Here is a 22,690-nt window from a genome sequence, read left to right as displayed (position 1 = left end):
GCACGTGGAGCTGGGAGCAGATTCTTGTTTTGGGACGTGTGGATGAGGGTAGGGACGGCCCACGGAATGGGAAGCGATGGTGTGGACTTCTCCGTGTTGTGTGGAGGAAAACCTGCTGGACATCGGCACAGTGCTGACCGACCGGATTAGATGGATCCATGGAGAGAGACAATAGCATTGCTTAGTGAATTCAAAACAGGGAGATGGTAATGCTCAGGTCAGTGTCTTAATATGATACAGCCCTCACTTAAGGTTATAGGCGTGTAAGTGTACATTTCATAACATGGAGTTTGAATAAGTCAGAACATGAAAACATTCCAAATTTAAAGAGAAATGTTTTATTAGTCACTTAGGTCGTGTGAAGACTTTTTGTGCTTGTTTTATTTCTTTTTTTTGTATAGTTTTTTTTATGTTACGATAGTTGATTTAGCTTCTGTGAGTCCACATTTTATATATATATATATATATATATATAATCAATTGTTTGCTGTATCCATAATATGTAGGCATTAATGTTTTAATAATAATATTTATTAAATCATCTAAGATTTCATATTTATTTGCATACATTTTCAGTTGGTGCATTTGATTTGATGTATTAATTTTATACTTCAATAGTGTAACATTTTGTGAACATAATTTTATTGCATATATTTTTAATATTTTTATATTTATTACAATAGTTTGGTTAGTATCTTTTTACATATTATTGTATTTAATAATTCCATTTACATTATTTGTTATACTATTTTTATTTATTATAATACATATTTCGTTTTAATATGATTTATTTGTAGTATTTATTCAGTTAATGAGATGAAATTGATTGGCTCAATTTTTGATGTAAAAACAAATTGAAGAGGGAGATCAAATTGCTTGTTACCATGTTTAACAACAGGAGAGCAGCAAAATATTAGGAAACAGCATGTATTTCCTGGTCACTTTAACATATTTTCACTTCAACAATATGATTTATACCAGGACCATTAAAATATATGAAGATAATCTCCACTTAACCCTAAATGTTTTGAAAAACAGTGATGCTCTTTTGCTTGATTGACTTGTGTGAAGTGTTGCGAAAGTAACATGCTTTTGGCCAGACATAACCCCTGACAGCCTGAAAGGGTCCCAAATCCGGATGGGGCGATAACAAGTGGCTGCCAAAGACAGCCGAAGACATCCGTACGGCTTTCCACTGGCTCACATCGGAACCGAGTGCAATCAGCGTGTTTACGAGTTCCTTTTTATCGGTGTCAATTTCAGCCCTTGTAAAGAGCAACGCTCATCTTCTTATCTTCATGCAACAGCCTTGAATTCCTCTAAACCAGGCTTTCCCAAACTGCGGGTCGGCAGCCAAAATGAGTCCATTTTCAGCGGGTCACCGATTCACGTGATTTTCGAAAGAAATCTCAATCCCAATTGTGATATAAAACGCAATCATATTCATTTCACAAGGATTTATTAGCTGTGATGCATTGCTTGCTTGACTTTACATTAAAGTGTTTTATAGTGACACATACCACAAACAACATGGGGGGAGGGGGGGTTAATAGTTCCTGATTTGTGCTAAACAACTCCATAAAACACAAATAAATGCACATGCGCATTCATAGGGCTTGTTTGCACATTTTTATGCATAATTTAAAAAACTCCCTGTTGCAGTTGACACTTGATAGAGGCCATTTAGAGAAAGAACAGTGTTTGTTTAAATAGGTAGGTACAGGGAGGGCTGTTTGCTAGGCACTTTCTGTCAGCGCTAAAAACGCACTGTTGTTGTTTTTGCCTGCTGTTTTTCACTCATGTGATCACGTTTGGGCCGCGGCGTCCTGTCCTCTCGTGGATGTTGGAGATCTTGAGCGCGATGGCGATGAGAGGACCCAGCACCACCTGCAGTGAGCAACACGCAGCTTGGGACCACGACACTCAATATGGCTGCTTTAAGAAGCTTAGACAAGCACAACACGACTGTTGCTTTCAGTGTACATGACAGGAACTGATCGATATTTCACTAAAGTGATTTTATTCACAAAAATCAGATTTCTGACTTTTATTGATTTTTTTTCCCCTTTCACCATGACATCGCAAGTACTTCTTGGTGGCAAAAGCTCAAGTAATCTCTAACAGCGCCACTAGTAAAGGTCCCTTACCTAATATGTTCCATCTGAGAACCCTAGTAATTGCCCGATCATATTACATCATTTCCACTTGATCTGGTTATTAACATTTATATGGCTTGTTTGTTTCAATGTGCCCTGTAATTGGCTGGCGACCGGTCGGGTCTACCCCGCCTCATGCCCGAAGATAGCTGGGATAGGCTCCAGCAGCCCGTGACCCTAGTGAGGATAAGCGGTAAAGAAAATGGATGGATGAAATTGTGGACGTCGTGTACTCCGGGCCAAAGAGGAAAAGAACCATCCGGACTGTTATGGACGCAAAGTTCAAAAGCCAGCATCTGTGATGCTATGGAGCTGTGTTAGTGCCAATGGCATGGGAAACTTACACATCTGTGAAGGCACCATTAATGCTGAAAGGTACATAAAGGTTTTGGAGAAACACATGCTGCCATCCAAGCGTCTTTTTCATGGACACCACTGCTTATTTCAGCAAGACAATGCCAAACCACATTCTGCACATGTTATAACAGCATGGCTTCGTAGTAAAAGGGTGCGGGTACTAGGCTGGCCTGCCTGCAGTCCAGACCTGTCTCCCATTGAAAATGTGTGCCGCATTATGAAGCGTAAAATGCGACAACGGAGACCCCGGACTGTTGAACAGCTGAAGCTGTACATCAAGCAAGAATGGGAAAGAATTCCACCTACAAAGCTTCAACAATTAGTGTCCTCAGTTCCCAAACGTTTATTGAATGTTGTTCAAAGAAAAGGTGATGTAACACAGTGGTAAACATGACCCTGTCCCAGCTTTTTTGGAACGTGTTGCAGCCATAAAATTCTAAGTTCATGATTATTTGGTAAAGACAATCAAGTTTATCAGTTTGACCATTAAATATCTTGTCTTTGTAGAGTATTCAATTAAATATAGGTTGAACATGATTTGTAAATCATTGTATTCTGTTTTTATTTATGTTTAACACAACCTCCCATCTTCATTGGAATTGGGGTTGTATTTTAAATCTTAAGTCCTCAGCTCAGGAAACATCAAAGCTGTAACTGTAGGTGTGTTTTGCTTTTTCTTTGGCTTTTTGAGGCAGACACTACAATACTACACTCCAAAACAATAGCTCGGGCAAGAAAAAATGTCCAGATTGCACAAGAATGTATTTGTAATATTACAAGAAAGAAAAAAGTCAGATTTTTGCAAGAATAAAAATGTAATTTTATGAGAATGAATTTGCAAATTCCAAGACGATAAATATGTAACATTATGAGGAAAAAGTCAAAATTTTACAAGAAAAAAAGTTGTAATTTTATGAGAGTTAACTCTCAATATTGTGATGATAAAGTAATAATATTACAAAAGTAAGTTGTTATTGTATGACGTAGACAATGATACTTTTGATAATAAAGACAACATTTTATGATAGCGCAGTCCTGATTTTACGACAATAAAGTTGTAATTTTACAATATGAAATCATAATTTTAATTGAATAAATTGATACTACGTGAAAATGTGTTGTTTTCAACTCCACTTAACATTTGACATTTATCCTCATATATTGTATGTTATTTATAGTTTAATTATTCTCATTTTTCTTTATTTTAGTTGAGTTTAGTTAGTTGAAAAAAGATAAAGATCCCAATAAAATGTTGTTTATTATAATTTTCAATTTTAGAGGTTATGTACCTGTCTGGTAAGATGGCACCTATCTCGCCATTATGGAGCTTTAAAGCAGTGGTCCCCAACCTTTTTTGCACCGCGGACCGGTTTAGAGTAGGCATTTATTTTTCCACGGACCGGCTGTCAAGGTGTGGCATATATATTAATGAACATGGCCGGCTTAAAAACAAATGTTAAATGCATGAAAAATACAATGTGCAGTCTCGCGTTGTTTCGTTCGCGGACGTTTCAATGAAAATAACGAATCTTTGCAGTGACGTAATGAACTGAATCCATTGATGAAATGATTCGTTCTTTGAGATTGGCTGCCGCCATGAGCGAGTCGGCTGGGAGCGGAAACAGAGCTGCTCGATGTGTTAATTGTGATGTGCAGCTGTTGCTTGCAGCGAAGAAGATTCGGTCATGTTTCAAAATAAAACACATTTGACGCGCAATAACGCAATACGACGGAAATTATATAAATTGGTCATTCATTGTGTGCGGCCCGGAAACCAATGCCCCGCAGACCGGTCCGCGGACCGGGGGTTGGGGACCACTGCTTTATAGTATGGTTTAAAGCAAAGTGCCTATCCCAGCACCAATAACTGCCCTCCTAATTGTGACACACTTTACAAACGTTACAGAGTCACTTGAAGGCGCACACACGCATAATAAGGCCTGTCATGCTGTCATGAGGCAATGTCAACAACGGCTGTGCACACGCAAACACACACAGTACCTGCGTCTCTCTGCTATGTCTCTCAGGATCTCTCTCGAAGCTCTCTGCATAAATACGGATGACGGCGCCCGTGCCACCGCCGCTTCCGCTCATCCGAAAAACCAGGCGGGACGCGTCACTGAAGACGATTCTCAGACCCTGAAGAAAAAAAAGCACATGCCATTATTTTGATCGTCATTTTTTTTCTCTCGCTCTCTTCTGGTTCATACTTCTTTTTCTTTTGGGTACGTTAAAACAAATGGAAAAAAGTGACTTAAAGAAGACGGTCATTTTATATATATATATATATGATTAATTAGTTTGATTCATTTATCTAATTAGTGATCAATATAAAGGAAACAAGTTTGAGTGAGTCATATTTTTTCATTATTATTATGTGGCGAAATAAAATGTAAATCAATTATCCAAAGCAATATCCAGAGGATTTCTGTAGCTTTTATCTTGTAAAGAAAGAGTGCTAAAGGCATTTTAAATTGAAAAAAATGCAACATAACATTCATTTAAAAAATTCTATTGTACATTCACAATATCCCTCCATCCATTGCAGTTGCAGATCCAGGCTTGAGCCGAGATTCAAACTCAAAACCTCTTGACTGTAAGGCAGACGTGCTCACCACTTGCAAATACTGGAATATTTAATATTAATCATATTTTATGTATAGTTAGGATCTTTTTTTTTATACTACACAACTGGATAATTAGAGAACACATCAAAACAAACTGTAATGAACAGGAGAAAGATTCAATGTGCAACAGCAGAAAGTATACACTAGATGTCACTCGCGGTATACTATACATGCCAGCGTCGCATACCTACTGTTATTTCATGTGTCATACTTGTATTACTCATAACTCAAGAAAGTATTCCTTTCGGAGCCCCCCTCCCTCTGATGACAATGTATGGGAAAAGTAAAATTCACTGATAATCTCTTCCCTGAGTTTACTAATCTGTACCCTCACCAAGGGGGGCTCTGTACTACAAGTAGAGCAATATTACTGCCTTTCAATTGAGAAAAAAAAAAAAAAAAAAAAAAAGGGATGAAGGCTATATCACGCCCTAACAACCTTTAAACGTGATTCACAGAATATACACCAGTAAGAATATAACATCTAAATTTAATTTACTTTACTGAACAGGTATACGGAGGTATACTACAGAGCCCCAGACATTTGATAAACTGAGCGTACAGATTAGTAAATTAAGGATACTGATTAGTAAAGTGAGGGAACAGATTACTAAACTGACGGTACAGATTACTAAATTGAGAGAAAATATTACTAAATTGAGGCAACAGATTATACATTTAAAACAATTCTTATCATTCCTTGGCACCAGAGGGGCTCCATAGGTCCTTCCACTCAGCCACGAATTCAAGAAAATCAAAAGAGTAAAAGCACACAAAATTAATGTTCCAACATTTTTAAGGGACAAAAATGTACATCTTGAAAAAAAATATTATATTGATATGGATAAACTGCATGTCAGGTGAATCCACTATAATTCTTCAAAAACAAACGACATTATAACAGTGTAGCGATACCGCCGTGTCTTTTTTTTTTTTTTTTTTTTTTGCTGTCTTTGATCTGTCAATATAACCAGTGATTCTCAACTGGTGGGTCAGGACCCAAAAGTGGGTAGCGGAACCATTTTGGGTGGGTTATGGACAGCTAGTAAAAAAACAAACAAAAACAATTACATGTATTCCTATTCTGATTTTTTTCCAGTACAGTACAGAGGCATACCGAGAAACAGAAATGTTACTTCCTTCTTCTCTAGCTACTAGTTTACTCTGTAAACGAATACAGCGCAGCTCAGCCTTTGGTTGGCGGACGTCATGTCAAGCAAAACACCTTTGGTGGTACAGCAACCAGTTTGAAACGACATTTAAAAATATACTGTAAATGTGTGTTTAGAAGGTATTTTTAAACAAAATTTTGTTTTTCTTAACTTCTAGGAAAACGTGGGTCCCTGGGGGGTGACAAGAGTTAAGAACCCCTGAGTTAGACCAAGAGTAAGGGCTTTCATACTGTTTAGCAAATGTTTAAGAATGGCGAGGGAATGTTAGCGGTCACCATGGTGATTGGCAGTGGACCTACAGGCGATAAGATGTCACACAATGTTTTGTACTCCAAGTTCTGGTGTTCAGATGGTCAACCCAAAAAGTGCGCGTGTTAGCATATGTGTGTTTATGTCTCTCTCCTGGAGAGCAGAGACAACAGCTGATATAATTCCGGCCTGGCAAGAATGTGTGCTACAACAACACACTCTGGGGGCAACCGGGCCTGGAGGGTTTACAAGTGAGATTTTGGGAATGAAGGACCAAACGGAAACCGTAGTAACACTTTGTTCTCCCCAGCAAGGTGATTGACGTTCTCCTCGCCCCTCTACAAAGCTGTCGCACAAAGTGGCAGGGTGTTGGTATGCGTGTTTGCGCCAACTGCTAGTATGCACAATACAGAGTACAGTGTGTGTGTGAGGCATGTGGCAGGGTGGGGCAAGTGTCAGCGCCAGAAGTTCCAGAAGAGCCCCGATGGAGTCAGCTGGGAAAACTTCGGAGAAGGACGGGGGCGCATACAGGAAGTGTGCAGAGACTTGTTCAGTGTGTGCGTGTGTGTGTGTGTGTGTGTGTTTATGGTTCAAAATGGAAGATCCACCGTCATATCCAAACATGGATTTCTTCAGATGAAGCAGAGTGTGGGTGGTCTGCCTCTAAAGACGACAATGATGATGCGTGAATGTAGGAATAGCCAACATGAACATGAAGTCACGTCTCTTTTTTTGTGTGATCGAAATGATTGGACCATCAACACAAATAAACAATAATGATCAAAATTCTGTCTTTTTTTTTTTTTTTTTTTTTTTTTTAATGTGAATCACACAGTCAAAGCAGAGGCACATTTATTTCATATTTCAAATCTCCATCAATCTTGATTTAAATCAACCGCAAGAAGTAATTGTTTGTATTTTTTTATTTTTAGCCTGCTACTCTTTTCATGTCTATTTCATTTTAAAGTTACGGTGGTGAATACAAAGGGGAAATTTTAAATAAACATGCCAAAAGAAATGGTACGAGGCTAATAATTCAGGTTCATGGATGCACATGCTAAAGGCTAAAAGAAAGCGTCCGCGTTATAACACCCATCCATCCATTTTCTATAGCGCTTGGCCTCACTGGGGTTGCGGGTGAGCTAGATGCTAGAGCCTATCCCATCTTACTTTGAGGCACCCTGGACTGGTCGCCAGCCAAAAGACAAACAGCCGTTCACATTTACACCTATGGTCAATTTAGAGTCTACAATAAATCTCACATGCATGATTTGGGAATGTGGGAGGAAGCCAGAGCACCTGGAAATAACCCACACAAGTGCCTATCACTAGCCGTTATTTTCTTTTCAATGATACATCATCCGCACTCACCTGGTTTCTCGCCACCGTTCCATCCACCGGATCGATGTACTCGAAGTTGTCGGCCCGCTCCACGTTGTACATGTGATCTCCTACAGCAAACTTCTGGCTGCTGAACGCCTTGTCCAAGATGACCGACTCCAGATCCCTCATCAGGTAGAAGGCGGTCCGCGGCTCGAGGCCTTCATAGTCAAACCTGACACAGACGGTCATGGGTGAGGATATTTTCGACTTCAAATTTCTCCTCTATAATGTATTACAATTGATTTAGTTATTTATTGCTGTTCATGTAAACTGTTGCTAGACAAATATTTGGGGATTTGAAAAGCAATTCTATACAAACATAATAGTTATGCAGTTGAATAACTTGACAGCGTTGTTCTCCGTAGTGCCATCTACTGAATTTACAAGAGCACACTACCTGACGAACGCCGCTGTGTTTATTGCCGCATTAACAGTCTTGTTTATGCGCACCTGGATCTTTGCGCCAGCTAAGCGAAGTGTGGGAACACAAAAAGCTGCAGCAGCAACTGTCGACAGGAACATTAGTTCTAGTTACCATACATGCCGCTCACTGGGGAGACGTTAAAATAAGAGCAACCGGGAAGGAGGAGGAGTAGTGGACAAAGGTGAAGGCTGAGGAGTTATGTTTGGCTTCATCCATACAAGGAATAACGATTTGCAGTGAAACAGACTCGCTTGTGAGTTGCTAATGTGCGGTATTTCAAGACGTGATAACCCCACACAAAGGCGCAGCGCTCGTGTTTACCTGCAGAAGAAGTTGCGCCCGAACTTGGCCCAGTGCTCTCTGACAATTTGCTCCACGCTCTGTTTCCTAGCGGCCATGATTGACAGCCACATCAACACTGACCACAAGCCATCTTTTTCACGAATGTGGTCTGAACCTGGAGCAGAGCAAATTCTTTCATTTAGTTTGGAAATTAAAAAAACAAAATTCCCGGAACAATTTTTAAACTTAGTGCTTCTATCTTGTATACAACATTTACAGAGAAACAAAAAGTACTGTGATGAGAAAATGCTAGAGACAAGACTTCGGTTATACTTCCCAGAAGATTGTTCTGATCTTGTTTTGATCGTGCGTAATAGCAATTCCATTGCTCAAGAAAGCAACATTGTGATTAAAAAAAAAACCAGACAAAGCTATACTACTCATAACCGCTAGAAGGCATATCTGCAAAGAAATACTGGATAGAGGAAACGTTATTTTGTATGCATTTTGGGGAATAATAATTATAAGTGTTACCAGTACATTTAAAACTAAATAAAAGACACCCTCATGAAGAATTGCAGTGAAATGGCATGAACAACAAAATCCCATTGCTCCCAGAACATTAACATGGACGCGCGCAACATTGCGGCGTGACCACACACACGTCAGAGATCATTTTTAAAACTGCAAAGGCAACTGATTTACAGCATGTGGTAAGTCGCAACAGTTTTTGAGCTGAGAGAATTTTCACGTGCTTCAGTGGGTGCTGCTGTATTGGGTAGCTGCAGAGTTAAAATGGTGAACTATTTAAGATCCATGTAGTAATAGTGGGTTAGTCACAGTTGAATGTTTTGCCTGATGGGAGAAAGGCAGTGTCTATTTGAGGAAGGTCATTATTTACTACAAAGTAGGTAGGGACTGTAGTAGGTTTTCAGCATTTGCACACAAGTGATCAACCTTTGCGCCGACTGTCAACAGAGGGGCTCGTCCGGGATTTGAACCCGGGACCTCTCACACCCGAAGCAAGAACCATCCCTCTAGACCAACGAGCCATTGACGTACGACTCCTCAGGACGCGAAGGGGTAGAAATGGAAGAGAAAAGCCACGGTGACGCAGAAACAGCTTTTGTCACATTGAATTACTTTGTGCAAATGTCAACGTGCACGTTTAAAAATGGCAAATAAAGTGGAGCCTTATTGTCCACTGGGTAACTGCACTCACACGCACAGCGCTAACACCCTTCATTGGGGAGCTATTAGGCTGCCTCACGTGGACAGCTGCACAGTTTCTGTTGTGAACACATTGACATTTTAACAAGAACCAATGTGTCAGTAAGACTTCCCTAAAAGGGCGTGGAGCAGGAAAGAACCAAATGAAAAAAAACATTTAAAAAAAAGACATACGCTCGCATCTCTCTCTTACACTTGGCATAACACACTCTCTCTGTTGTTGTTCCGGAGCGGCTGTGGCGGACATCTGTTAGGAAAGTGACAGTCGCCAGTGTTTAATCCCAGTCTTGCTGTCTGTCTCCCTTTGTCTGGGATCACGTAATGAATCAGATCCTATTATCACATGACGACAACCTAATAGACCTCTTTCCAGATGACCTTTCTTGCCCAAAAATGTACCACAACCCATGATAATAATGACAAAAGATATTTGTAAAGTTGCAAGGACAACAAGTTCGTCGAGGGGGAAAGTGGCGTAGAGTTGAAATGATTTACTGCAAAGCTCCCCTTTGAGCTTTTTGGCCTTAAAAGGATAGACGAGCTCCTCCGAGTGCTCCTTTCACTACTCTCCTCCCAGCAGTTACGTTTGCTCTTTGCTACACACTTGCGGACCCCTTCACTTTCCCCTGTATTCTCGCAAAGAAACAGAGTAGAAGTAGGTAGACACATCAAATGTGCTTGTGTGCCACAGCGGGCCTTGTCTGCATGTTGCAGTCATTCAAGGGGAGCTCCTGTCTCCTTTTATAGCAGAAGAATGGGGATTATTTACACATGCAGACACACAGCCATGTGGTCACAGCCACCACATCTATGAGGCGGCAGTCAAGATGCACTCGTTCGCCAGAGAATGAGGGTGTGTGAAAGAGAAGGACAGGAGAGGTAAAGCGTTATTTTAATTCAATTTTATGTCTGCGCCCCGGACCTTTTTAATAGGTACAAACTTTACTCAGAGGCAAGAGTCTCAGAACATGTTGCAATGAGCACAATAAAGCAAAATACATTGATGTGCTTTGCACTTCTTCCCGGCCAAAGTAAGAAGTGCTCGCGAATGCGAAGTGTTCAATGTGCAAAAACTTAGAAGTCGATTGTATGAAAGTATAAGGAGGGTATAACTCTCAAATGGACTACTTTCCAGCAACTGTGCCTTTGTCCATACACCATCTCCTGCAGCAATCACCTCCAAACTATTTCTATACCATTGCACTCCGCAAACACGGCAGTGGTGTTCTGCCATAATTTGCCACGTTCACACCATTTTGGAACATGTATTATTTATGTGTCGTATTCATGCAATGAATTAGTAAAGACATCACTACTAATCTTTTTTTTTTGTACAAAAGCTGACGGGTTTGTATGAGAACATTTAATGAGAGAAAAGGCTTTGTAATTGTAACTGTGACACACTCCAAAACTGTGTAAATATTTGTATTCATTTGAGTAATTTTATCAATTCATTTAAAGTGGGAGCTTGAAATAATAATAATTAAAAAAACACTTTTTGTCATATTTATTAAAACAGTCATTATGACTACAGCAGCACATAACATGATGAATAGAATCTGCGAAAAAATTAGCTGTCTCTGCTCCCATCTCCCATATTAAATTAGAGGCAATTTAATATATTGTATATAAGAAACTACCACGAACAAGGAAAAACCACCAATGGCAGAAGGCGTGACTTATGAGGCGTCAATCATTTGTCGCACACTCATTGCGGGCACACCTCCCGTGGCTTTGCAAAAAATACAACTTTACGGATAAGGTGCTTTTATGGGGTCACAAATTAAGAGGTCAGCGCAAGGCCGCAGCGGTGTGCCTGCGATGCGTGTGAGAGTGCTTTTTCAGGTAATTCTAAAATTAGGTCAGTTCCGTACTAATAAATCAATTTCTTGTGCAAAATAATGCGAATGATATTCTCATAACATTTTAAGTTAAAAAAAAATTATATATATATAGATATATAAATATATATATATATTTTTTTTTTTTTCAAGTAATCCCAAAAATACAGTATGTCAGTTTTCAACATATTATTAACTCATTATTTGGAAAAATCCTACTAAATTCCCGTGAGAACAAATTTCTGTGTTTAATGATTGCAACAGGGACACACTCCAAAATAAAGGATGAGTCATAACACGCTTCATAAATTGCTGCATTTTCCCACAAAACCGCTACATTTGCCAATTGTTTCAAAACTGTAGGGACTATGGAGTTTTCAAGTAACCCTGAAATGATGTCAGTTTCCTACTACTCACTACTTACTTTTCAAGTTATTACTTTTGAATGAAATCCTACTAAATTCTCACGAGAACAGGTTCATGTGGTTGGTCAATTCGTATTGTATTTATGAAAATAATGCCCAGGTTGTAGCCAGTGTTCGCCTGAGTGAGATACGGTACCTGTCCCAAAACTTTCCTCCCCACAGAGGGAACAACGGCCGGAGTCCATCAGGTTCCCAAAGTACCTCCAACCGGTAGGAGTCTCGTAGAGTGCCAGTTTCATGGCTTTGGCTACCCTAAGAAGAACAAAAGTAAACACTCAAATGAATCTCTTTGATGCACACGTTATGTCCCTCTCGTAGCAAACAGCAGCGCTTGTTCGTAAAAAGTCGCTGTGAACTTTCATAGGAAGGCAACAGTTCCTCCAATAATTTAATAAGGCAAATGAACAAAGTCGGCAAACCTTTTAGTTCATGTCGCCTTTGAAAGTGAGCCGTGGAGAGGAGATGAGCACTTGTGTGCATGTAACTGAGAGTGTATATTAATACTGTATTTCCACAAATAGTGGTCCGGAGGCGTTTATTTTCTCAAATCTAGATGGCGGCTATTTGGTGGAAGGCCTTTTTTTTTTCTTTTTTTTTTAATTCAGATGTATTTTCAGTATAACATGAGTGGAAGACCATCTTCATTTGTGCACAAGGAACTCGTTGGAAAAAAAGCAGTGAGACATTGCACTGCAATGGAGTTCAAATGGACTCAGTAGTTTACTTTTTAAATTTTCATGTATGAACAAAGGCGTCAACCAACGGCGAGCTGACTATTTCGGGGAAAATTGTATAACAGCATCCCAGCAAGGGATAATGGTCCAGGGGTCAAATAGGAAGAGAGAACCTCAAGCCTCCGTCAAGACCTAACATGTACGCCAGATTATTTTAATTGAAAACTGACTTTCACTCAAGTCCTGTAGGTGGCTGTAATGCTCATTTCATTGTGTGCCAGCTTCCACTCACAGCAAGCTTTTTTTCCCCCCCCCCAGCGACTACATCTGATGAACGTGTAGGGTCACAGCAACATTTGGCCCCAATGCAAGCGGACTATAACAATTAAAAGTGAAAATTAATTTCTTGATCGACGCCGGATTTACAAAAACAGTGTAATCCTACTAACTGACCAACACATTGCACTTGCAGTGGAATGACAAAATCATCTGATCTGTAATCTTTGAAGCCAGTTCATCCATATAATCTTATTTAAGGATTTCTTGAGCTCGTCTCACAAAAACGTCCACAGTAATCACATTTGGGCCGCTGGCATGGACTAAGAGAACACATTATGATCGGTATGTTTGGAATCCTTCTTTGAAGTCACTGTCCAAGGACCGCTTAAGGAGGAAACAACAGAAACCAATATCATGTATCATCAACATACAATATCAACTTAATTCCTAGCATTCAGGAAAGTGAAAAACACTCCCACTATGGGAGTTCCCTTGGATTTGGAAATATATGGATGGATATACAGAGGGTGGCCATCCATATAGTAATCATGCCATACATAGATAAAGCCGCCAGAATGCCCACTGCAGTTGTTTACACAAGGATGGGACAAATGACCAAATAAGAGTAAACCAGTGTTGTTCCCCTCAGGGACGTGATAGTTGGAACGGAAAGCCTGACATTCCACACAGAAAAGGACTCTGGTTTGCCCATGAGCTGTTGAGGCTCTAAACAGCACGTTTACACCTAACACAACCACAAAGGTCCAGGTTACTAACATCAACACAAACTGCTCAGTACATTCAGAGCAAGTACCGTGGGGAGGGGGTGAAATATTAGCAGCTTTTGGCCCTGACTTTATATTTTGCCAAACTTAGCATCCAGTGCCCCGTCTCCACTGACGACAGCTCAGCCTGGATTTAAAAGCTTTGGCCTGGCATTCCGACAAAAAGCGCTGCACGCTGGAGCTTTACTTGGACTTGAAATGGGAGTTCTTTCTTTGACCCGAACCCAGACACCTGATATTAAATAGTGAAGAAACACAATCCTAGTGGAGGTTGATCAGTAGTTTGTCCAAGTGTAAACGAGCTTTTCTTAGTTAGACAAAATGTTGGATGGAATTGTTGATTCGGGTTTTATTAGTACACTGGAACATCGACTTGTAAGTGGCCTGACTGTCGAGTTTTACGAGATACGAGCCGTCGCGCCGTTGATTTGTTTTGTCTTGTATTACAAAAAAAATTTGAATTACAACCGCTAGATTGTGGCATTGAATCACAACAAGTAGCAGTTTGGCAGATAGTAAATCATTCTTCAAAAAAGATGCCAATTACTTACTTCTAGCTATTTATTGCCACTTCAACTTAAAGTTTACTATAAAACTAAACACAAAACAAAAAGATTTCAATATTGCGTATTTAACCAAACCGCATACTATTGCATTATGAAACTCCGCTAGCTTAATGGTAACACATGATGCAAAACGCTATAGACGAGCTAATGAAACTAGCATCGATGTTGCAGTAGTTCTAAACTTTTATACAATGTAAAATCCAATAGATGCTGGAATGAAACTTATTATTACTGTGAATGTATATGTGTTTTTATAAAGTACAATTCTGTAAAGTGCTATTTTTCTTTTTAAAAAAGTCGTTATACATTTTTTATTTATTTTTTTGGTCTGTTTTAGGGTGTTGGAATAGGTTAATGGTATTTTCATTCAATTCAATTTGGAAAGACGATTTGAGATACAAAGCACGGCACAGCTGTATTATTATTTATTGCAATATTTGAGGATGCACGGCTAGAAACAATCAAAATGCTGCTGTGCCCTAGCTTTGGACACTGTGGTATTTTACAACACAGTCTCCACTGTCCGAGAGGAGAGTGGCTGCAGCAAAGTGGAGAATGTGGAGTATAAATACTGCAGCATCCAGAGTAAAGGGGGGGTCATCTAGCATGTGTGTTTATTTTTGGCTTTTCTACTTGCATATCCTCAAATAACCCAGAAATTTGTAGTCAATGTTCATGTATATCAAGTGGATATACAATCATGTCAAAATGATGCAAACAGTATGTGTAAGATAAACTACAGCAAGTGGATTTTTGCTCAACTCATTGTTATAAATGCAAACCAGGGATTCCCCCATAGCCCATCATCCCCTTTTCTGGAACAATGTTAATGGCCCTAACTTTAGCGATGGCACCCATTCACTAAATAACCCCTGCTCTACTCTTCCCTTACATAACACATATTTATAGGCTGTGAGAAAAAGTGTGTATAGTACGCGTACATGTGAGACTGTGAGGAAGCGGAAGGGCGGTTTACATGATTGCAAATTCATAGTGGGGTAAATTGTCATCTGAGAGTGGCATCCCTGAAATAATACGTTTCAACACTCACTTAGCAAAGTGTGTGTGTGTGTGTGTGTGCGTGTGTTTGTGTGTGTCTGTGTTGTACCTGTCGAGCGCAGCGCTGGTGGCCATACTCCTGGCGAAGCCCTTGACTCCTAACTGTCGGAAGTAGGGCACGGAGGAGAGGTTGGCGGCCATGATGGCGACAGAGTCTGACGGGTTAACGAAGAAGGCGTTCTCGCCGAGGATCATGTAGCGGTCCTGAGAGAAAGAGTACAAAATACCAACAATGATACCTGTACCATATGGCGGCATATTGCTTCATATTTCAACAAATTCAACACCTGCTGAACATGCGAGGTACAGTCAATCGCCGGGCACATAGGAAACAACCATTCACACTTATGGACAGTACTTCACACATGGGGGGGCTGAAGCCGAGAATCAAACCCAGAACCTCAAAACTGTGAGGCAGCGTTACCAACCATTATTACACTGGATCTCATCAGGTTGTAGGTGTGCCCAATGTTGTAGTGACTGTAGATTAATTACAGTTTATAGTCAGTATACAGTAAACTTGTGCATTTGTCAATTTAGTGCTATGTATGTATATTTAGTGTATGTTCAGTGTCTGCTTAGAGTTTGGCAAGATAAAGATGAGACTATTATGTAATGTCTTTCAAACACCCTAGCTAACGACTGTGAAGGTTCTGATCCCGATGGGGGCTCATATGACATAACTCCCCTGATGATAAGATCATTTATTCAGGAAATGCTTTGTCGTGTGTGTGTGTGTGTGTGTGTGTGCGCGTGCGTGCATAAGTGCGTGCGTGCGTGAGAGCATGTCCACAATAAGCAGAAATGATGACAATTGGATGACTTGGTGGAAATATTGAGCTTACTGGGATTTTACGGACTCAGTAAATCATTTGCTTTTCCCCAGCTATTCACTAGTGAATATTTTTTAAGAACAGAAAACATGTCCCTCTTGCCCTATGTTCAGAGACATGAAACCTCTGCATATTTTTTCAAGCATCTATTTTGATAAGCATTCAGTGTGGTTCTTGACCTCTAGTCTTATTTTTTATCTTTAAATTTGTCACATTTATACAGATTTTGTTATGCGTCTCTGTCTTACTGAGACAAATACATTTTGCTTACCCTCTTTGTAGCAATCCATCAGTAATTCAAAGATTTACGATAATTATCCTTCACTCTCTCACAAGCCATGTGACTTCCTACAAAAAAAAGTATTTAGTAAAGGACGACAATAATGTACTGCGCATTTTCCAATTTTTTTCAGTACAGCATATGTTGCTGTGACTTTCAGCTTGTCCCATCAGCAAGTCACTTGCATGATTTGTTTGGTACAATTTTTATGCTGGATACCATGAAAGGAAGCAGCCTGTACTACTACACTGCCACAGCATGTACCAATAACGGGAAACGACCCAAATAAACGAAAGCGTTCCTTTTAATTATTTTTTTGAACTTGTTTTTGTGAAAATAAAGATAAGTGATGAAATTTCAACTATTAGGATCGTTAGAATCACACACATTTATAATATGATAAAAAACAATGACCAGGACCAAAAAGATGCTATGTGGATCATTGACTTATAATTGGAAAAACTTGAATAAAATTCTAAAAACAATCAACAACTAATCTCTGTACATCTGCTTTAAGGTGCGGTTTGTAGTGTGACGCAATTTTACCACGAGCAAGAAAGTCTTTTAAAAGCACTTTGTTCCTTAAGCGGTGGCAGTGAGTCAGTGTAGTGCCAAACAGCTGCGATAGTACCTGTTATCATTCGCCTCAGCTTATCACCCTCTATACTGCAGCAACGCAAACCGTTAGCATTTAGCAGTTAGCCGAGTCTATGGAGAATCTCACCCCGTCTGCGTCAAAGGCAGCGCCCAAGCCAAAGTCCCCTCCTTTCATGGCATCCACCAGCGAAGAGGCATATGTCAGGTTCGGCTCGGGGGGCCGGCCCCCGAAGTCCTCCATAGGGACGCAGTTGACGGCGGAGTTAGCGGGGGCCCCGAGCTCATCGCATAGGATCCTACGGACATAAGGGCCCATCACTGTAACAGCAGAGGAGATGCCATTAACACTGACAAGAGGCTCAGTTGGCTTTCACCACAAGATGATGACAGTCTCACCTCCGTTCATAGCATCGATGCATATCTTCAGCTGCTCCGGTCCCGTCAGGAGACTTTTGATAGCACTGAAGTCGAAGATGTTTCGCAGCAATTGGAGATACACCTCGACAGAGTCCACAATCTCCACTGGAAACATAGTAGCGTGTAATATAGGGGGTCCTTGGTTTACACAACGGTGCAAGTTTTGTGGCTAGAAATGACGTGCAATTAATTCATTTATGCAGCGGCGTAGGAATACATCATCGAATGCATAAAAAGGCATGCTCAATTACGCCGTACTTCCTATTTCATTGGATTGTTCCACAAAGTATATCTATGACCTAGAAGTGTTTTTCACCACATCGCGTTCCAACTTAATTACGAATTCGGATAACGTTGCCATAGGAGAGTAACTCTGTCAACAAACTGAGGAGCCCAAGACTAGTATTGATTAACATGTGGCTTTTTTGCTCAAATACTACATTGGATTTTTAAAATGGACAGATGGGCAATGTCATTTGTAGAAATGGTATTTAAAAAAGTTAAAATGCCTATGTAAAATAGTTCATTTCAACAATAAAATCATACATGCTAATTTATATTTTTTCATGTCATTATTTATATTAAAATATTTGATTATTATGAGATAAATGAACACAAAAATGAGTAAATATAGTTTAACTTAACAATTTTAGGGAAAATGGGGCTAAATGAATGCAACAAATATTACAGAATTTTTGACAATGTAAATGCTAGGTGGGTCAAACTAAAGAATGGAGCAGGCTGTATGCGGTCCTGGTCTACATTGTGTCAAGTGTACCTCGAAAAGGTTTGAACTTGTTCTCGAGGTCAAAGTCATGTCGTCCCAATCTGGAGAGATCGATGTGGAGGTCAGGGCAGATCGCGTACTCCTCGAGAGTGCGGCTCACCTGATGGATCCTCTCCATCACCGTGTCTGGAGATGGGCCTATTACACAAAATCAAACCCAACCAACAAGCAAAACATACTTAAGAAAACTAGAGTCTTCACAAGAGTCTGCTCAACTGCCCGTTGTTCTTTCTCACCTCCGTTAGCCACGTTAAACTTGATGCCAAAGTCTCCTCCAGGCCCTCCAGGGTTGTGACTGGCTGTGAGGATGATTCCCCCGATGGCTTTGATCTTCCTGATGATGCAGGAGACAGCAGGGGTGGACAGGAGGCCATTGTGGCCGATTACCAGGCGACCGATCTGCACAGCAAAGGCACAGGACCGACAAATTGCTACCCTTTTTTTCTTCTTCTGAGGGAATATAGGAGGAGTCAATTTGAGGGAGTTGTTTGTTCTATACTGTATTATTCAGAATCAGAATCATCTTTATTTTGCCAAGTATGTCCAAAAAACACACATGGAATTTGTCTCTGGTAGTTGGAGCCGCTCTAGTACGACAACAGACAGTCAATTGACAGAGAACACTTTTGAGACATAAGGACATTGAGAAAAACAGTCACTGAGCAATAAAGGGTTGCTAGTTATCTGGTAATGCCGGTTACAGCATCCAGTGACTAATTTTTGAATTCATTCATTCATTTTCCATACTGCTTATCCTCACAAGGGTCGCAGGCGTGCTAGAGCCTATCCCAGCTATCTCCGGGCGAGAGGCAGGGTACACCCTGAACTGGTCGCCAGCCAATCGCAGGGCACAAACAACCATTCGCACTCAGGTTCACGCCTACGGGCAATTTAGAGTCTTAAGTCAACCTACCATGCATGTTTTGGGATGTGGGACGAAGCCGGAGTACCTGGAGAAAACCCACGCAGGTACGAGGAGAACATGCAAATTCCACCCAGGCGAGGGCGGATTTGAACCCGGGTCCTCACAACTGTGAGACAGATGTGCTAACCAGCCGTCCACCGTGCTACCTGATTGGGGAATTATTTTTGTATTTTGTTTTATATTATTGCATTATTGCTTTATCACATAGAGTTCATGGGTAGTAAGACAGAACATTCATTGCTTCTTGGTACCTTAAATGCATCCATCTATCCGTCCTCTATACCGCTTATCCTCATTCGAGTCACAGGGTGAGCTGGAGCCAATCCCAGCTGACTTCGTGCTTGAGGCAGGGTACGCCATCGATATGAACAATAGATGGCAAGGAACCACCTCTTTGAGCTGCCTGCCTACAGTGCCACTAAGCTAGTGGGGGCAAAGTGCCCGCGAATTCCATGTTTGTGGATGGTGCCAAAAACCAAAATAAAGGATGCCTGCCCATTGTGCTGCATATGGTTGTACACAATGTCATACAATCACAACAAGGGAATTGAGAATAATCTTTCATAGGTAAGAATATTTTTTGGGCTCTTTTTTTCAAATGTTCCGTATTAAAAGCACATGCGTTGATGGTGACAAAAAAGTAAACCTCAGTCTTCTATTCATGTCTGTGGAGACACTATGGACTGATTGCCAATCACAGTGCCCATGCAAGACAAACAACCATTCACCCTCACATTCATACCTATGGACAATTTAGAGAAATTAAATAAAATAACCAACAAATAAAATTGACTAGTATAGTGTTAGTGCAGTCATTAATTATACTATTTCATTTTAGTCACCAGATATTAAAATGCAGCTTTTGCTCATGTCAATGCCCACCGGGACTCAAAAGTCAAGCCACTTTGAAAAGCCAAATACTGTATCTGTGCCAAGTGGAGCCTAAATAACAGAACAGAGGGAGCCACACTCTCTATTTATAATTGTCTGCTGCTTATAACCCAGTAACGGCATCAGCATCCCATAATAAGCGTGTCCTCACTGTAGAGGCATTTATGCTCCTTAGCGTGCATAGTGCATATGTTAAAGGATGATACGCGGTACTGTTTCGGGACCATCTTGAATTCTGTCTACTCGAGAGCCTGACCCAAGAGAGAGAGAGTCGGAAGGCGAACAAACATTAGACAGGAAAATAGAGCAGGATGGATGGAAGCGCTGATGAGCCCGACACTGAGAGACATTTGGCTCCAAAACAAAATCATTTTCCCTTCAGATGTTCCCTTGGAGGCCCTCCAAAGCAATTATGAAGATGTCAGAGCAGAGCTGTGGGGATTTTCTTGCTCACTTTCAGCTTTCATTCTTTGGAGAGCTGTCAGGTTTCCTCGTGTTCACACAAATAATTACTTAATCGGATCCTTTCCGTGTGTCAAAAGTGTTGCGGCAGACGTGACTGTGACACCCGAGTCGGATTAGCAAGCGACGGGCTTGGGCTTCCCGTTTTGCAGCTGCCCTCTGCTCTAATTTAAGTGAAGTGGTACCTCGACTCATGAGTGACCCTATTTCCGAGTTTTTCAAGATTCGGGTGCTGCGAGTAATCATTTTTTTTCTCCACCGCTAGATAGTGGCAGCGAATTTGCACACAAGCAAACATGCTTGCTTCAACCTGATTATTGCCCCTCCCTGTTAAGGTTTAATGTAAAACTAAACAAACAAAAAAACATAAGGAAAGTTATATGTTGTGGATTTGACCAAACCACATAACCTTGCCTTACAAAAGTCCGCTAGCTTAATGCTACGTCACAATACAAAACACCGTAGATGGGCTAACAAAACTGATGTCGATGTTGCAGTAATTATAAACCTTTGAAAAACGTATATATGAATACAAAAAGTGCAGCAACACATGCAGACATACATTCGCTCTGCTCGGCAATGTCCATTAAATTAAAGCATGAACTCGTGATGCAAAAACCGTTTCATTATTTGCATTAAATTTAAACATTGTCACTGTACAGCAGAATCCTCACATCTCCAAAATCGCTACTTTTCAGGAAATAAAAAAAAAAAGCCATCTTGCTTGAGTTACATTGCACACCAACAGCACCCTAAAATCATGTTCAGTCACTACATCAATACACAAAAAAACAACTTTTCCTTGTGTCTTTGTTATGTGGACACACACACCGACACAACACCAAGCAAGGAGGTTAACACTGCAGATGCGCCCGCCACCCATCCAAGGCATCACCCTCCGAGGAGCCTCTGGAAACCTGTTAACTCAAAATCTAGCTGGTGGCTAGTGACTCTCGACGACCCGGTGGAATATATTTCAGCCGCCGAAATCTTTAGGCTGATATGTATTTTTTGCGGCCCGAACATAGGGATGTGTAGGCATGAGAAAGATGCCAGGCGAAGCAGCATCCATTTTTCAGTGGTGTATGGTTTCATGCATTCAGCAGACACAGCGTTTGAGTGCGGAGACAATGGCTTGATTTTCCATGCCTTTGAAGCCCCATCTTTGTGATTTTTTTTTCTTCAAATGATTCAAATTTGGCAAAGTTATTAACAACACTCTTCTCCGTGGTGAACCAAATTGAGAAGACATTTATTGTCACTTTACAGGGACTTTAAGTATGTTTAATATCCCAAAAATCATGATAAGTGCACTTTTACTCAAGTATCGCTTTCAGTATCAAGTATCCCCCCCCCGTCCCCGTCCCCGTCCCTACTTACCCCATTGGCGGCCGCCATCTGGACGATCACCTCGATGGCCCCGCGGCTCAGGTAGCGTCCGTCGCTACCCACCACCATGGTGCAGCCCTGCCGGTCCCGGAGGTCCATGGAGGACAGGACGCTCTGAATGTAGTTTTGCAGGTAGTTCTTCTTCCCCTCGAACACGGTCGTCTTCCTCCGGAGCCCGTTGGTACCGGGCCGCTGGTCGTCGAAAGGGGTGGTTTGGACCGTCACCACCGGGATGGGGCTCGTCTCCATCGTCTAAGCGGGGGAGGGTCCAACAAGAACAAGAACAACAACAAGAACAAGAACGAAACAACCGCAGAAGGTGGCTTGTGCTTGTGGGGAGAACGCTGGGCACGGACACGTCCTCAGCGGAGAGCTACATCCCTCGGATCAGAGTGAGGGTGACAGCTCCCCTCTCTTCCTAATAAGCATGAACAACTGACACTAGGGGGGGGGGGGGGGGGGGGGGGGGGAAGGAGCACGGGGAGGGTCCACAATCATCTGAGAGGCAGACCCCAAATATAAATAGACTCTGACTGATGACACTGGACAGTTGTGGGGCTGTACCAAAGAACATGCAAAAAATAATAATCATTTTAAAAA

The 22,690-nt window shown here is 41.0% G+C and overlaps 1 protein-coding gene across 1 annotated transcript; it reads right to left on the bottom strand.

Annotated features, from left to right (window-relative positions):
* Positions 1-1,442: 1,442 nt before the first annotated feature.
* Positions 1,443-22,511, bottom strand: pgm5 (phosphoglucomutase 5). The gene is made up of 11 exons (XM_061767834.1): positions 22,082-22,511; positions 18,660-18,822; positions 18,415-18,561; positions 17,616-17,741; positions 17,347-17,537; positions 15,559-15,713; positions 12,283-12,398; positions 8,690-8,825; positions 7,933-8,116; positions 4,515-4,652; positions 1,443-1,887 (listed from the first exon to the last, which is right to left on the bottom strand). The coding sequence occupies exons 1-11, from the start codon at positions 22,337-22,339 to the stop codon at positions 1,798-1,800; spliced, it is 1,704 nt and encodes a 567-aa protein (XP_061623818.1). The 5' UTR covers positions 22,340-22,511; the 3' UTR covers positions 1,443-1,797.
* Between the last annotated feature and the right edge of the window lie 179 nt (positions 22,512-22,690).

Source organism: Phyllopteryx taeniolatus, chromosome 3, assembly GCF_024500385.1.
Source record: "Phyllopteryx taeniolatus isolate TA_2022b chromosome 3, UOR_Ptae_1.2, whole genome shotgun sequence".
NCBI lineage: Eukaryota > Metazoa > Chordata > Actinopteri > Syngnathiformes > Syngnathidae > Phyllopteryx > Phyllopteryx taeniolatus.
Note: the sequence above shows the minus strand (reverse complement) of the source record. Positions and strands in the feature narration are given on the sequence as shown.

Excerpts from the sequence above, each read along its gene's own strand:
- pgm5 (XM_061767834.1), bottom strand. The coding sequence starts at position 22,339 with ATGGAGACGAGCCCCATCCCGGTGGTGACGGTCCAAACCACCCCTTTC. Across the intron at positions 12,399-15,558 it reads ACCAGCGCTGCGCTCGACAG|GGTAGCCAAAGCCATGAAAC; the intron begins GTACAACACAGA and ends TGTTCTTCTTAG. Across the intron at positions 4,653-7,932 it reads GAACGGTGGCGAGAAACCAG|GGTCTGAGAATCGTCTTCAG; the intron begins GTGAGTGCGGAT and ends TTTTTTCTTCAG.